Source organism: Sesamum indicum, linkage group LG3 (assembly GCF_026168435.1).
Source record: "Sesamum indicum cultivar Baizhima isolate 11 linkage group LG3, ASM2616843v1, whole genome shotgun sequence".
NCBI lineage: Eukaryota > Viridiplantae > Streptophyta > Magnoliopsida > Lamiales > Pedaliaceae > Sesamum > Sesamum indicum.
In genome coordinates this window covers 19,821,870-19,838,837 of record NC_142659.1, presented here as the reverse complement: position 1 = coordinate 19,838,837, position 16,968 = coordinate 19,821,870, and the positions used below count along the sequence as shown (strand labels likewise).

The 16,968-nt window shown below is 33.0% G+C and overlaps 2 protein-coding genes across 3 annotated transcripts; both read right to left on the bottom strand.

Moving 5' to 3' along the window:
- Positions 1–3,422: 3,422 nt before the first annotated feature.
- Positions 3,423–5,356, bottom strand: LOC105158156 (omega-hydroxypalmitate O-feruloyl transferase). 2 transcript variants are annotated; one of them, XM_088878235.1, is made up of 4 exons: positions 5,210–5,356; positions 5,060–5,138; positions 4,515–4,976; positions 3,423–4,437 (listed from the first exon to the last, which is right to left on the bottom strand). In XM_088878235.1, exons 3-4 carry the CDS (start codon positions 4,953–4,955, stop codon positions 3,580–3,582), a joined length of 1,299 nt encoding a protein of 432 aa, XP_088734361.1. In that variant the 5' UTR covers positions 4,956–4,976; positions 5,060–5,138; positions 5,210–5,356; the 3' UTR covers positions 3,423–3,579. The 2 variants fall into 2 exon arrangements, with proteins under 2 accessions (XP_088734361.1, XP_011073101.1); XM_011074799.3 differs by having other exon boundaries at positions 4,515–4,978; positions 5,060–5,349.
- A 1,626-nt stretch (positions 5,357–6,982) lies between these two features.
- LOC105158487 (DEK domain-containing chromatin-associated protein 1) lies at positions 6,983–14,493 on the bottom strand. The gene is made up of 11 exons (XM_011075272.3): positions 13,710–14,493; positions 12,653–12,686; positions 11,868–11,947; positions 11,681–11,740; positions 10,102–10,212; positions 9,945–10,025; positions 9,748–9,825; positions 8,111–8,615; positions 7,635–7,732; positions 7,518–7,548; positions 6,983–7,421 (listed from the first exon to the last, which is right to left on the bottom strand). The coding sequence occupies exons 1-11, from the start codon at positions 14,196–14,198 to the stop codon at positions 7,270–7,272; spliced, it is 1,719 nt and encodes a 572-aa protein (XP_011073574.1). The 5' UTR covers positions 14,199–14,493; the 3' UTR covers positions 6,983–7,269.
- Between the last annotated feature and the right edge of the window lie 2,475 nt (positions 14,494–16,968).

The window sequence follows — 16,968 nt, the reverse complement described above, 5'->3', positions numbered from 1 at the left end:
TAAACGTAAGTTTTAATTTTGAAGAAATGCACAAATTTATTTTTAAAAGACCACAGACGGAATATTTTGTCAGATCGAATATAGAAACAACATCAGATATGAAAGAAAAAAGATTGAATGTGGAAACAAAAATAAATATTTTTTTATTTTTTTTAAAGTACTATTACTGAAAAAAGAACTCAGAACTCGTATTTTTCCTACTTGGGCTTATTCTCTCACACTCCCTCAACTTTCTCTATCCTACATGGGCTTCTTGTAAGGTTTATAGGGCTATTGAGCTTTGGATTATATTTCTTAAATGAGCCCAATCAAATATTAATTGATTAATTAATTATTCCAATTAATTAGAGCAAAAGTTAAGTAATCCACTCAATTAATTAAATCTATTCTTCTCTTTTGGGCTTACTTAATTCAAGTACACATGTTGAATTTGATCCATTTGAATTCTCTGCAAATTAATTCAACTCTTTTTTAATTAATTAAGCCCAAAAATAAATTAATTAAACCAATTATAATTTAGTCTCTGCACATTTTATTCAACATTTGAATTAAATTACATCTTGATATGAACCAAATGAGTTTCTCAAAATAAGTGTCGACTCCTTACATTCATCCTAATAGTAGTGATGGGCTCACGATTATTGTCACTTCACGACAATAATTGTCTAATTAATTAATCATTATTACCTATTTAGCTTTCAGATTAACCCCTAAGTTCCAAGAACTCATTAATCGAGCTTATGGATTTGAGTCACATCGGATATGTGGGTATGTGAATTTTTTATAAATTATTATTTGATAATTTTTAGTTATTTATGAATTGATTGAACCGATGTATTATTCAATTAATCAATTTATTGAAATATTAATATAATAATATAATTTTCGTTTTTATTAAAAATACAAAAGAAGAAAATTAGTCAATGAGAAGTAGGTAATAAAATATAAATAAGTAGTGTGGAAAGAATGATATATCAGCCCAATAGTAAAAATTGAGATTTCAAGAGGAGGAGGTTATGGGTTTAAGTTCATTCTACGTGTATGATCGATCTTATTTGATATGAATTTATTTACAATGGATATTTATTTTATTTAATATAAATTTATTATAATTTTAATTGATTAAATGTGATTGATCCAATTAATTTATTTTTTGATTTATTGATATCGATGTAATTATGTAATGATCGTTTTTATAGAATAAAATAAAATGAAAAAGAATACGGGTAAACTTATTTTGGATTAATAAAATTAGTGTATCTTGAAAGTGAATACCGATCAATTTAGTATCATTCTCGATGGGCATAATTAATTAAAATGGTAAATTATTTTTTAATTATTTAAAAAATTATAAATAATTTTCTAAAATTGTAAATATTCTAACAAATACTTCCTTGTAAAATTTCGTATCGTTAAGCTAATTATTACTTAATTATTTTTCTTTCATGTCAAAAGGATGGTACTTTTACTTTTATGGCTTTTTGCCTCTTATAAAGCTTGTAGATTTAATTTGTAAATAATTAATCCTTCCTAAAATATTTAATTTCCATTTTTATATTTGTCATTAGTAAAAATCTTGTGCAAATTGGGAAAACAGAAAGAAATAGTTATTTCATTACAAGTCTTTAAATTATTTTATCTAATTTTAATTTCTAATAATAGTCACATTATTTTTTTTTTAAAAAAAATCCTTATATTGTTCGATGTAATTGTAGGAAAATTGATTAATAATATATTGCGCGGTGAATTCAAGCATTAATCAACCAAATTATATTCTTAATATAAAATTTAAAAAAAAGTTTAATTTTACAAAACTAAATCGGTCATCATTGCATCTATATGGCAAAATTCTAATGGATCAAGTATTTGCATCAAATATTCAATATTTATTTAGAGCCCGACGAGGTCTTGCTCGAGTGGTGAGATTGATGCTTCACTACAAAAAGGTTATGATTTTTCGAGTTCCACAAATATCGGTATATAGTCTATTTTTTTATAATAATTTATTTATTTCCTTTGATAAATCCGTTGACTTGAAAACACCAATATATTAAATCAGTTTTTGAGTTTGAATGTACAGATAATGTAGTATCGAATTTTATCATAAAAAAAAAAAAAAAATAGGCATCTAAGAAACTACCCATTGTCACAACAAAATATGTTCACAATTTAATTTTAGTATAATTTATGTAAGTCATCACACACAAAAAAAAAAAGCTAGAAAACTCAAATATATTAAGTTGTTCATACTTTTTATAATAGTAGAAATAAAGAAAAAAGTTAGAAATAAAAAAGAGATACAGAGAGGGATTTCTGCACAATTTGATGATTAAGAGGGCGTTTGGTTAAGTAATTTCGAACATCTTTAAGATGTTTTAATAGTTAAAATTATTTAATTTTATTTTAAAAATAAGCTCTTAAAGTGTTGAATAAATATGATGTTAGAACTTATAAGTTGTTAGGGTGTTGGCTAATAATCTTTTCATACCATAATAATGATAGAAAATATATCAAATTATTAGAATTTAAAATTGTATAAATAAATAATCTTGCTTTGGAAGAAAAAACGTGTATTATATGAAGGGTAAAACTTCAAACGCTTATAAACGTTCAAACCTCTTACAAAATATTATAAAATATTTCAAGAAGTTTATAAGCTCAACCAAACACCTCTTTTTGCATCCAACAACCAAATAAAGCATTCAATATGCTGACAAGCACTAAGTGTCTAAGAGGTACACACTATCTTTCTGGTGATTTCAGTTTCTGTTGGAATTTCCTATTCCAAATCTAATTTTACATCCTCTATTCCTTTTTTTCAGATTTTTGACTTGGACTGTGGCAGCAGTTGATTAATCTTCTTGTCCAATCTCATAAGATAAATCTTGAGAATAATGCAATAAAGCAGAAAAGAGACGATCATGGATTCAAATCCCATCTATATATAGTTATTTGTCTACTTGTTGATTAGTTTATAACGTAATTAGAACCAATTCACTCAAGAAAGAGAACTCGAGCATAAAAGAGAGTGATGCAGTGGGTTTCAAGCAGATTCAAGAACCACTATAAAATAAAATTGAGTCTTCGCTACACTATGAATGACCACGGCTTAAAAATTATGGTAAATCAATACCATTAACTACGATTAAATAAAATCCAAGTAAAAACTTAAAATTTTTACCACATTAATCAATATTCGCCATAGTTTATTGCCTTAGCCCAAACTTTTGTCATGGTTTTAGCCATGACTATGTTTTGGCCACACTTGTAGAAACAGCTGCTAATAGCCGTTGTGAAGTCGTAGTTGATTCGTATTTGTCATAATTTTCTTTTTTTGACTATAGGTATGAACCGTAGCGGAAAATCATACATTTTTCTAGTGAACATAATATTTCAACTGTGTATGCATCTTGACAAACATATTGTAGCAACAATTTTCAGCAATAAATTGGAACACAAATCAATCACAATACAACTCAGACAAGGTAAATAGCCTGGGGGGAGGAGAAAATGACAAGGGAAACTAGTACAAAGGTATGATGAGAAAGTAGCAAACTAGTAGAAACTTCTGTATTCTCCCTATATCTCCATAAGTTGTTCAAACTTCTTCATGGCTGGAGCTGGCAATCCAAGAAGCACATTGATGCTCTTCCTTTCTTTGCCATGAGAAAGGAACAGTATGACTTCCTTCTCGGGCAACGCTACTGGCCCTGATAGGACGGGCTCGCCCCAACCGAAGTCTGTAGTGTGGAAAGAAAGCCGAGACCATGTAGTGATCAGCAGAGTTGCAGCCAGGGATGGCCTGGCCCGAGTGGCCTCGAAGTAATCTATAGCCGATCTCATGTAACCATCCGTCACCATCTTAACCGCCTCCTGAACTAGTTTGACAGTAAACGAAAGCGGATTCTCCACCAGCTCACCAGAATTGCAGAGTGAGTTTGTTAGCACAATGGCATTTCCAAAGTACTTTTGTGGAATTGGTGGCTCGAAACGGGACCTGCCATCGACTGCAAAGAGAAGCTTCGTTTGCTGATCAGGCTTCAGGTCCAGTGCCTCGCTACGAGCCCTCCAGACGAACGCGGACAGGGCCTCAAACGTCGTGCATTTCTCTAGAGTTCTGTCTTCCAGAGCTTGCTTCCTGAGGTGCTCGAGCTTGTCAGGGTCGAAACAGAAGGACCTGTAGAGCATTTCTTCTTTGTATAGTTCTGAAGTGTTTGATAAGTCCTCAATCTCGGCAAATTCATGGTGGGGGAATTCCCACTTTGGTGGATTTCTTGCTTTGAGGATGGTTCTGTCCATGAATGGAGGGACTTTAAGTGGAAGGCCTCTGGCAATTTCACCCCAAGAATTCACAAACTCCATGGCTCCAATCCCATCAAACATGCAATGGTTCATGCATAGGCCAAGAACAAAACCTCCACATTTGAACTTTGTCACCTGCAAGCAAAATTCTGCCTTTAGCATAGCTCCACTACTATAGTACTACTTATGATTAACTGCATGAATTTGCTTACTTGAGCCACCAAAGGTGGGATTTGGAGTACGTTTTCAGCACCGGGAATGTCGTAAACAAGCTTCCCAAGAGTCACTGGATCAGGCTTGGTGATGTCTCCCAATTTTTGAAGTTCACATTCGGCCTCAGCCTCAACAAACACAGCACCTTCTCCTGTGCAATCCACTATAAGCTTCATCTCAGGGCTGATTGTAAGACGGCCCGCGAGCGGGTAGTAGTGGACAAGAACCTTCGACAGGGCATTCTTGATCACTTCAACCGCGTCCTCGTTGCCCCTTTCCTCAGACTTAAAGCAGTAAATCGTACGAACAATAACCGCTATATTTTGATCAAGATTGGACAAGAAGTAGAAGCCTTTCATCGTTTCCTCTGCCGGTGGAACCAGAGTCGGCTGCCCTTGCTTGACACTAAGTTCAAACACTTTGCTGCCACCATTCTCCATTTGATCAACCTCTTCCCAAAACTCTAAGCCAGACAAAAAAAGTTAATACACATATATAAAGTTCAAGAAACATAAAAACTCTCAAGCCCACAATTGAAATGTACCTTGTAAGAACGGAGTACGCAAATTACAGCTGTCTGGATTTCAAGACTGAGACAAGCACACAATTGGGATCAAGATTGCCTAAAATATATAGGGAAAACATGGTGTGAGAATATTGACAATTTGCTGAGTTTTGGTTAACAAAGATGTACCTCTGAAAGGGACTAGTAATTTGTATATTGTTGATACGCAAAGAGATGTTAATGGAGGGCACTGGGACAGCAAATTCAAAGGTTGTTTTTCTGCAATCTCTGAACATTATTTTGAACAAATCTGCTGTAGGGTTGTGCTAATGTCATATGGTTGTGGTAGGCTACTTGCCACAGAACCAAAATATTACCAGTATAATTTGGTACAGGAAATTTAGAGGGTGGGGGGGTGGTTTGGTGGGGTTGGCATCCAAATTATACTTGCTTGAATAATTGATGTCTGAATTTTAAAAAGAACCTGCTTTTTTGTATTTTATTAGCAGCAGGACAGAAGAGAAGATTATGATTAAATTCTTGGACCAATGTTTATAGGAACAAATTAAGAGTATTTGTGCTCTTAGTCAAACATTATTTAACTTGTGGATAATAATATGTTTGTGAACTTTTCTGTTAATTACGCAATCCACCTTGAGAATTTACTTTAAATCATAAAAATCTTGAAATGGGCCTTACTGAATGGACAAAAAACTATTGGATTTGTTTGTTTTCGTTTTTTCATTCGGAAAAATATAATTACCCTCCTGTAATAAAATAAATGAGTAAAAAGAACTCTATAAAAAAATAACAAATTATCCAATATATTTAAAAAAATGAAGCAAATAACTCCGTATTCAAATCATTGATGAGGGTTGCTTTACTTCATCGTTCAAAACATATGGGTTGATTTGCTAAAAACAAATTCACAAAAGACTTTTTGCTCATTTAACATATCACGGGGATAAACTGCATTTAACTTAACCCTTTTTCATTATATAAAAAATAGAGGAGAGTAAATTGAATGTTTGTTTTGTATCTTCACAAAATAAAATACATTGAAAACTTTCAAAAATACACTTAGGTATCTTCTTCTCTATATACCTCCGGAAAACAAAGAAAAAATTATTCAATAATCTCAAAGTGTATATGGTTCATCAAATTTGTGAGAAGCAGTGCATGGAAAGCAGAAACACAAAAGAGGGTAACTGAAGAGTTTCAATTCTAACAAACCATTTTGATAAATATGTCAATTTTTCTAATAATTAAGTGCACATGGAATGATTAGCAAGATAAGCAAATGACAGCATCCGCCAACTGAAATAGGAAATGGTTTATAAATATAGAAAGCAATTAAAGCTGACGGATGAGATATCTATCAGGAAGCCCATAATTCTGGAATTAAGTGCCATAGCTAGAATAATCGAAAAGCCTAATAATTTGCATTTATTTCTGTCAGACACATTTAGTTGATAAAATTGGAAAATCATGATTTTGCAGTATGACGCATGATCAAATGAATGCACAGGAACTGTTCCAATGGCAGGTGATAATATTTATGAATAAAGAGTGATTAAGTCAATGAGGTATAATAGGCAGAAGGAAGAAGATAAGATGATCCCAAACCGCCTTTGCTTTGCTAAAGGGAAATCTCAGACAACCTTAGGGAAAGTTTCTATTCACATAGTGCCAACTGCCAACACGCTTGTGTAGTGTCCAAATACAAATTTTGACCACTATAAAGGCAAGATTTGTGACGCATATGATGCTCCTCTTTCAAGCATACAGATCTTGTTGGGAAACATGTTCATCAAGATTATATAAGCAAAACATAGTGCACACCTATCATTATCAACCATGACCAATAAAAGGAAAACATGAGTATGTGTGGTTCAGTGGTTGAATACTTATATGATTTATATGCCATTTGAAGAAACGGCCACTGATAGCAGCAAGAGCAAGAGCCATAATAATTACACACTTATTACAATCATATACCTTTTGCATACACCCAACTTCCCAAAATTCTTAAGTTAATTTTACAAAATTAAGTAGAGCCACAGGGAGCTAGCGCTAGAGCGGCATCCGTGAGAGATCAAAATATTTATGATACAGCCCCCTATTGGGATCCTGCAAAGGGTCAAATTGTCAATGGTAAATATATTCATTTGATTAGACAAACGGTTGATCAGAACCCAGTGCATTGTTGCCCATGACTGCTGAGGGAAAGAAGTCCTCTTTAGGTGAATCTAAGCCTCATCATCCTCTCCATCTTTTCCCGACTCATCTCCAGACTCAGCTGCTTCCTCATCTTCATCATCAGACATGTTTTTTATTGCTTCCGTGATTATATCTTTAACTTCAGATTTCCTATGCATTAGATCTATCCCAAAGTGCTTTCCTGATTGTTACCCATACTCAAAACAGTTATGAAATCAAAACCAAATATTACGTTTTAATGCATTTTTAGCAATGAGCAGTTATAGAGATGTCATACCGAGTTGTCTGAGAATATCAGATAGTGTTGCCTGCATTCGAAAATGCATATGGCTCAAATGACAAATTTCAATATTAATTCCTCACTACGCAAAGAATGACAAGGGATACAACTTACGGTGTTGAAATCTACTTCCTTCAGTATGTCAACTACTACTGCATGCATTTCTTCTTTGCTGGGCTCTTTTTTGGCCTTTTTGCTACTTTTGCCTTCTCCTATTCCAGAAACACCAAAACTTTGACTATGAAACAAGAGGAGGTGCATAAAATACTGAAGACATTACAACAAGGGAACAGTGAAAAAAAGAATGAATAAGTGAAGAAGAATTAAGAAATATCTATTATGTAGCTTCTATTTAATGTACCTTAAAATATAGTTCAGGCTCAAACAGAAATTCCTCCATTTTACTTGTAGGGTGACTATCATGCAAGTCACAATTCTACCGTGCCGTTAATAAATCAAAAGTAGATTTAGTTACTGTTGACAATTGATATATATGTGAGGAGCATCCTCCAGCTAGCAGAACATTCCTCTCTAGGTATTTCAGCATCACTAGTGTAGTTGGATGAATGAATAAATAATAAAAGTAATACCTAGATCCTTTTTCAGAACTTTGGTTGAAGACTTGCTTGAAGCTGTATCCTTTGCGGATTTACTTGTATCCTTCTCGCTTTCCTTTTCAGTTTTTCGTTTCTTAGTTGAGGCTGCCTTCATTTTGCTCTTGGGCTCAGATTCAGCAGCACCTTTCTTTGATGCTGAACTCAAAGAGTCTTTAGTAGGTTTACCAGGGGTATTAGAAGATTTTGCAGGCATTCTTTTACCAGCAGGCTTAGACTTCTTATCAGACCTATCAGTATCTTTCTTTGTACTTTTTTTTGCAGAATATTTGGCAACCATCTGATTTTTGGGTTCATCCTGATCTTCATCTTCATCTGTCTCTTCCTCTGATTCATTCTCTTCCTGGTCACTTTCCACATCTGGAACTTTATTGTCCTTGTCCTGAGCATCATCGCTTTGTGAAGGTTCACTTTTCTCATCATCCTCTTCCTCAGCTGAATACTTGCGCTTCTTTCCAGATTCAGAGTCGAATTTTTGTTTCTACATGTCATATAAGAACAGTGAAACATGGATAAGCAATACAAAAGAATATCATAGAAGAGAAACCACCATGGCCAGCCAACAATGTTTGATGTTTCTATAACTAACAAAAGTTCTTAACCTGACTTAACTAGTTAGTCATTAACATAAACAGTTGAAGGCATAACTGGAAGGAAGGTAGATTCAAATCAACTTTCAATTAAGCATTTTGGGCCAGGTACTAAATAGGCCAACGCAGTTAGTTCTTACACCTGCAAGTCGAGCCACATTTACTTGTCTAATAATGGGGCCATAGTGAAAGACACGGTATAGAATTGTAGATTACCGTGCAGCATATGCTTATTCAGATGCAAACATACTAATTGCTGGGCATAGCACCCCCTCTTTTCACCCACATTACACTGCTCTTTCCCCACCCTCAAAAGATAGAAATCCAAAAACCCAAAGAACCCAAAGCACAAGTAAAATAAATAAAAATTCACAATGCATCAGAAAGACAACACAACTTGGTAAACAACATGCTTTCTGCTTATGAACTTGTGTGTTATACCAGAGATGGCCTCTCATGCTATAATTTCTAAGATATGTCGACAAAAAATCTTAAATGAGAAAAATAAGCACCTTTAACAGTTTGGTCCAAACAGGATGGAACTAATACTGGACACATGACAAAAGCATAGTGCTGAATTATTGTTATATCCGTGATTAGCTTAAAGAAAAAGTATGAGAACCAACACCGGTGAGAATAGACTACAAGTTGGTACTTTGTAGCCATTCAGAAACAAAAGCCCTGAATCAGACAAATTATCAACAAGCTTCAGTTTCATTCAGCATGATTATCTTCCTTGTGTTAAGAGTGCATAACAGGATCATTAGAAAACAAACACCCTGGGCAGATGCCTCAAAAACATTTTAATCTAATAGGTCTGCAGGGGTTTTCAAAAAGGTTAGGGAAAGACACACAATCTTTCAATCTTCTCCCCATAAACACATTTTAATCTAACAGGTATGCAGGGTATGTGAATCGCAGGCAAAGACACACAATCGTTGAATCTCACCAAAACTTTTCTTCCCAAACCACAACTATCTTTTAGCATGCATAACTGCAGAATTGAATCAGCAGAAGTCGAACCTTTGTAGATTTCCCTGTAGCCGCATTAGAAGAACCGAGAGTTTTGCTTACTTGGTCACTACTCTTTCGCTTTTTCCCCTTCAGATGTTGTGATAAAAGAAAGGGGGAAAAACATTTAATGGTCAATGGATTTGTCATGTAAGCTGTAACGTGTAAAATAAAATGCAGCAAGAAACAAAAATAAAATCATAGACTACCTTTTCCTTGTCAGCAAGCAAGGCATCTGTTGTAGCATGAGGAGATTCCAAGAACTCCAATAACTTTGCAGAAAGTTCTTCCTGGATAATATAACTAACATTAACAAGTAAATCTTATTTCATGGATTACAAAATAGAAGCAATTAGAAGATCATACCTTCTTTACAGAAGCTTTATTGACTGGAATATTAAGGACATCACAAAAATCTACCAGTTTTTCTTTAATACATTTGTCAAGTTTCTCCTTAACTTTAGCCCTCTGTTTTCCCTGTTGAAGAAACCCAGTACACTGATTAATGCGAATGTCACAGAAACAAGTTATTTTTGGCCACATGACAAGGATCACTCAATAAACAAGTGCGCAACAAACATCTCCTATTTGAGAAGTTACTTTTTTGCATTTTCAGGTGGTGATGGCTTAAAGATCTAAAGAATACTTTCTGAATAAAGAGATATTGAGATCAAACTATAAACACTGAATTCACACCTGTCTTGCAATTGAACTAGTTCTTATATGCAAAACTGCCACGTGGCTTGAAAACCACCCATAATCCCCTTTCACTAGTGTTCAGTATAAATGCTTCTCTAAAACCCAGATGCCCCAACAGCATTCTGCTGCAAATATTCAACAATGTACAAATATAACCATTCATGAGAGTTCAACAAACTCCTAAATCCTTACAATATTTTCTTCTCTGTAACAGTAAGTTAGCTAATTACTTTGCTTTCATTGGGCAAAACAATGTTTAGTATGTGTACCAAACTCCTCATTTTGAAAAAAATTCTCAGATCACACATACAAGGTGAAATGTGGATTTTCACTGATGAAAATTATTATTGATGCTTGATATAATGTTTCATTTATAGAAGTGTCAATAATTTAGTATAATCTTTTCTTTCCTAACTCTGATACACATTAGTGAAGAAAAAATGTTTTTCTTGTATACCAAAACACATCATTTGGCACATCGGTTTTGTGACATTGCTATAATGCTGTTATATAATTTCCCTCCACCTAGCAATTCTATCTTAGATTGACATCATACAGTAAAACACTAATCTCAGTTCATACATTATACAATGCATGCTAAGGGGTTGCACAGGAACATTCTTTGAATTTAAACTGACTCATCTAACAGGTGATATCACTCCCTACTTATTCCCCTTCTGCAGTATAATATTAAGTTTTTAGTAGAGAAGGTTACCAAGGGGAAAAGGGATCAGTTAAAGAAAATGCGTATGGAACGTAATTTTGAAACCTTTTATTGTGTCAGACAAAAGGACTGAAAGTAAGCATGTCTCATCTGCACATGCTTTGCAGATTGATCTTCGTCGTGTCATCCGCCATTACCCACTTAAAAGAGTTAAATAGTGAAAAATCAGTCAGAATAGTGCTGTAGAAATCACTTTAGGTTACCATATGATGGTGGATGAGGTTAATATGTGACCTTGTTTCAACGATAAAAAGGTTTTTCAACTGATAATAAGTTCTATTATAGGATCATAACTTGTGCGTGAAAATTTCTCACAAGAAATTGGGACTTATCATGCAAAAACATTTTGAATCTTGAAACTGAACAGAAATATTTTTCCTGAACAAACATTTCTTTAAACTGTTTGCAATTTATTTTCAACCAAATTAAGCCATGACAGAAGATCCACAGAAAAAGTAATTCTGAAGTTTTACAAACTAAAGTCCAAATTAGAAGAAAAGTGAAAAGAAAGAAAAGATCTACCTCATTCTCAAGCCATACAAAACCAGAAAAGAGCCCTATATTTTTCTTCAGAGTATGCACCTGAATAAAACAAGTAATGATGAGGCTCCACCAACTGAGTGAAAAATCAACTGAAGGAAGCTTTAATTTAACAATGAAAAAAGTGGTCAGATGCCTAACAAAAGAGATATATAGCTTAAAAAGAAACCTTTGCTTTTTTGCCAAAAAGAACAGTGTGAAGAAGGTGCAGGTTCTCATCAGCTTTTCTCTTGGACAACTTGAAGGCCACTGGAACATTCACAATATCACAGACAGAGGCACTCATTTTATTAGAAAATGATGTTTGCTACTTCATCAAGTGTCAAATCCATGAAGCCAGATACCAGAAATGCAAACTATTAGGTAACACAGTAATATTTTCCTATACATGCTTTGGCAGAAAGCTGCCTCCACACCTGCCCTATCGTAGAAAGCACTTATGATGCATTTACTCTTTAGCAAGTCCTTTAAGCACAACTATGTGAATTGCAGATGAAACTTATGGCATAAGATTCCTGTTTCATTACCTATTAATGACAGGATAACTCAGCATTGTCAATGAATACAAGTCAATGGATGTTGATACAACTGGTAAACCACAAGCAGCACAACATTTTTAAAACTCATTATACATAAAATTTGTAATATGACTAGATACAAATGGCATAGGTTTCTTGTTCAGTAACTATGAATGCAAGTAATAGCTAAAAAAATCTTAACCCTACCAATTAGATATCATAGAATCATCCAGTCGCTTATGAATGCAGAGACTTCATACCACAAATTTGCAAAGTTCCATAACGACCATCTTAGAACAAATTAGAATGATCTAGTGACTATAACCACAGAATAAGATAGCAAGCAAAAATGCAAATGGCTAGGATGTTCCATAGATTCTCATACTTGTACTTTAATACCAAGACACGTATAATAGCCAAGTGCAAAAAAATATACCATTGGGAATATCCTTGAGCTGTGTTCCTTGACCCTGTTGCCATAGAGCCAATATAGTAAGTAGGGGTCAGAAATTCCAAGAACGACATCCAAAAGAAACAAAAATAAACAAATATAAAATGAAAGAGGACAAGAAAAAGAAAAACATTACTGATACCTTTCAGTGGTTTATAGAGCAGAAAAATATCAAGGAAGTTTCATTGATGTAAAAGGAGAATATTTTTTTGTACATCTCCATTTTCAGGAGAATAAGAAATAAAAGGAAAAAAGAAAACAACACTGCAAAAGGAAGACAAACAAAATATTAATGCAACCAAGTAAGACAATCCCATGATCTTCCATTGCTTAGAAAAACATACCCATATATCCAGGGAACTACCGGATGAACTACTTGTTGATCATTGAAATAATGAACTAAATGTATAAAACATGACTTCAGATATTTCCCTCTAGTTTTCTGTCCCATCTCCTTGCATTCATCCACTCCCAGAATATAACAGCACTTATAATGCACACTTCTAGACTCTAGTTCATATTAACGATAAGAGAGATTTTAGGAATACAAAAATACTTGTCTAAAGATTGAACTAAAAGTCTAAAACATGAGTTCAGACTTCAGATATTTCCCTCTGATTTCGTCCCATCTCCTTGTATCCATAAACTCCAATACACACAACCTAGCAATGCTCCTTCCACCATACACTATGAACTCCACACTTTGTGGGGGCACGTTAAAGTTTGGATAAATGAAATCAATGGCTAAGATAGAAACCAAACAAATGCATCACAAATGTGTATTTAACTAAATACTTTTAGTTGACAATAGTTTGCTCATAAAAAGTTCTAGATTCACATACGACTCACTTTTTCACTCCCCAATCATATGACAAAATTTCTTCTTGATGCATTTGTTTGAATTAAAACAATGAAAAGAGTTGCTCCCCTCAGTTTATTTATTTTTCCCTTTCACCATGCCAAATATTCCAACCAGATCAGAAAAATATATACCATTCGCATTGCAAGCCGGTACCAGTCATGATTATTAAACATACAGTACCTTCTCAATGGCCAAATGCTTGGTACCGGAGCCCCTTGCAGTGGCATTCACCGTAAACCTTTCCACTGTTTTCCTCTCCCTGCTCGGCCTCTCACTCCCTGGCGTCCTTGGTGACGATAATCCCCCAGTCGCACTTGTCTTCTCTTTTCTCGATCTCTTCGTCGCACGTTTCTCCTCAAACCTTTCCTCCCCTTTCTTCCCATCATCTTCTTCTTCCTCACCCTGTCCCTCTTCTACCTCCTCTTCTTCCTCCACTTTCACATCCTCTTCTTCCTTCTCTTTCACTTCCTCTTCTTCCCCAACATTTCCCTCTTCTTCTTTTATTTCATTCTCTTCCGCTTTCTCATCTTGCGCTTCTTTCTCTTCATTCTGCTCCTCCTCTTCCACTTCTCGCTCTTCTGCCTCACCAGCGTCTTCCTTAAACTCACCTTTTTCTTCAGCTTCAGGTGTGCCCTTCTCCTCCTCTTGCTCTTCGCTCTCTCCCACCATTTCCTTTCCCGAATCCAAAATTTTACTCAAGAATTAACAACCCCCCAAAGCCCTAAATATTTGCTCGTATACGCGTATGTATACCAGTACCTTAGAGCATCTCGAGTTGATTTTGGTGCAGGATTACCAGAAATAAATTGGGGGAGTTCGTTAAGTCAGATGTACCTGAATGAAAACCAGCTGTGATTAAGAAAAAAAAAATTAAGAATTAGGGCAAAAAATTAGGGTGAGAAGGCGGGTACATTTGGGGCAGTGGGGTTTTGAAAGTTTTGGGTGAAAATGGGAAATTGAGCAACTCAGGGGGAGGTTTGTGTGGGTCTGTTTTCAGTTAAAAAGGAAGAGTACAAGCAGTGTAGTTTGGTGTACAACCCAAATAGCATGAACAAGTTTCTTCATTTATGAAGAATACATTTAATTGGCATCATGATTTTGGGGTAAGTTGTCCTTACATTAATTTGAGCTTATATGGATGCACATTTCAAATAAATAGACTACAACCTCTATCTATGGCTTAATTATTTTATTATTATAAAAAATTAATTATATAAATATTTTTTTTAAATGGGCATGTCATGAATCGGATCCACGACCTTGAATTCGATATTTTTATTTTTTTATTTTATTTTATTTTTTATAAATTAATTATATTCAATTAATTTTTAACAACGTATTAAAATTCAAAAAATTAAAATATTAAACTTATATTAATTTTAAAAATGCAATGAACTATACAAATGCAATATTGCATTTTTTTATACAATTCTAAAAAAAATACACTATTATTTATTAACAATATTGCATTAAGACTCTGAATTTAAGTCACATCAACCTTCATTGACACTCTTTAAATGTTCTCTTCCCAAAGCGTGGCTCAATCGTTCTGTTAATTTTTAATAAACATATTAAAATCTAAAAAATCATAATGTAAAAATTGCATTAATTGTATAAAAATACAATGATTTATACAAATGTAATAATTGATGCGACAAGATTGATGCACATAAATTTGCAAAGGATTTCATCAATTACCAAGGAGAAAGAAATCCAGAAAATAGGGAAGAAATAGAGAGGAAAATGTAATATGCTGTCTTTTTTTGTGAAGTACAATGAAAGGGAATTATGGTAATAGACCTTATGCCTCACAATTCTATTCAAATAGTAAACAAAAAAATTAATACAATCATGATTAATTATCATTATTTTGTAAACAATTTATAGAAATATCATATTTCTACAATTACACATTTAACCACCTTTTTATGTATCACATTTTTATCACATCACGAAAAACACTCCAATTTAGAGGGTATGGGGTTTTTAGTTTCTTTGGAACATCTTATAAGATATTTTTAAGAGTTTTAAAATGTTAAATCTTATTTAAAAATAAAATATTAAAATGGTTGAACAAATAAGATGTCAGTCTTATGAGATATTAGTGTTGGGCAAAAATACGTTATTCATATTGGAATAATAATAAAAAAAAGTTATCAAACTATTGAAATTTAAAATTAGGCAAAATTGCATAAAATTCTCCTGTGTTTTAAAAACTACGCAAAAATTCCATCTAATTTAAAATTAGGCAAAACGTTTTTCTGTGTTTTAAAAATTCAGCTCACTCTTCCTTTTTTTTAACTGAGGTGTAACGATGTTAATTTTTTTATTGCCTGACCGTTATACCCTTATATTTTATTGATTTATATTAACTTATAAAAAATAAATTATTATTTTATATATATATTAAAGAAAAATTCCTACTCTCCGACCCCCGCCCCTGCCATCCCCTACCACCTACCCCCATCCCCACCCCCATTGCCTACTCCCATCACCACCCCTGGCCCCACCATCCTCGATTTGTCGACGTTGCCATCGCCCAACCAAAAAAAAGAGGACGGCAGCGGTCGTCGCCGTCACCCCTAATTTATTTTAAATTTTTTAAATTAATTTAATAATAATTATTAAATATATATTTTAATTAATTAAGAATAATTTTGTAATTAATAAAATATTTAACCTAAATAATAATTTGAATTAATTTCTAAGTTATTATAAATATAATTATTATAACTGTTTAAGATTTATATTCATACATATATAAATTTGAAAAACAAAAATTAGTATATTATTTTTTATAATGTAACAATTTTATTTTTTGTATTTTATATTTAATATAAATATATTTTTAAAAAATTTGAAATACAAAAAAAATGTTCATAAATATGTATAAAAATATTCTTATCTTTTGGTACGTTTAAAAAATTTTGAAATAAAAAATTATAATATATACTTTTCATAATGTAAATAATTTAAAACATAATTTATTTAATAATCTTTAATTATACAATATTTAAATTATTTAATAATGTATAATTTTTATAATTCATTAAATATATTTGTTAAGATATTTAAAATTTGTATTGTGATTTTAATTTAATTTTTTTATTTTAATTATTAAACATTAAAAAGTTATATAATGTTTTTGTGTGTTTAAATAAATATATTTAAAAATATTTTTTAGAAAGATGAAAATAAAAAAAAATACTCTAAACAAATGAAAAACAATTCAAAAGTATCCAAAAACTGTTATATAGTCATAATATGGGTATTTTAGTTATAATAACAACAAAAATTATACAAGAATGCCAAAATAGTCCCCCAACCGCACACTCGCGCGTGCAACGTACGCTCCATCAATTCCTAACAACAGGGGGAGTCTGCAGGGATTTACAAAACACAAGTTTTTTTTACATATTTTCAAATCACATAGATGTTT

What these genes read in the sequence shown, in the direction of transcription:
- LOC105158487 (XM_011075272.3), bottom strand. Translation starts at nt 14,198, where the DNA reads ATGGTGGGAGAGAGCGAAGAGCAAGAGGAGGAGAAGGGCACACCTGAA. An exon ending in TTTTTGGCAAAAAAGCAAAG is followed by an intron (nt 11,741 to 11,867) that starts GTTTCTTTTTAA and finishes TGTTTTATTCAG; the next exon opens with GTGCATACTCTGAAGAAAAA. An exon ending in TGATATTCTCAGACAACTCG is followed by an intron (nt 7,422 to 7,517) that starts GTATGACATCTC and finishes GGTAACAATCAG; the next exon opens with GAAAGCACTTTGGGATAGAT.
- LOC105158156 (XM_088878235.1), bottom strand. Translation starts at nt 4,955, where the DNA reads ATGGAGAATGGTGGCAGCAAAGTGTTTGAACTTAGTGTCAAGCAAGGG. An exon ending in TCCCACCTTTGGTGGCTCAA is followed by an intron (nt 4,438 to 4,514) that starts GTAAGCAAATTC and finishes TTTTGCTTGCAG; the next exon opens with GTGACAAAGTTCAAATGTGG.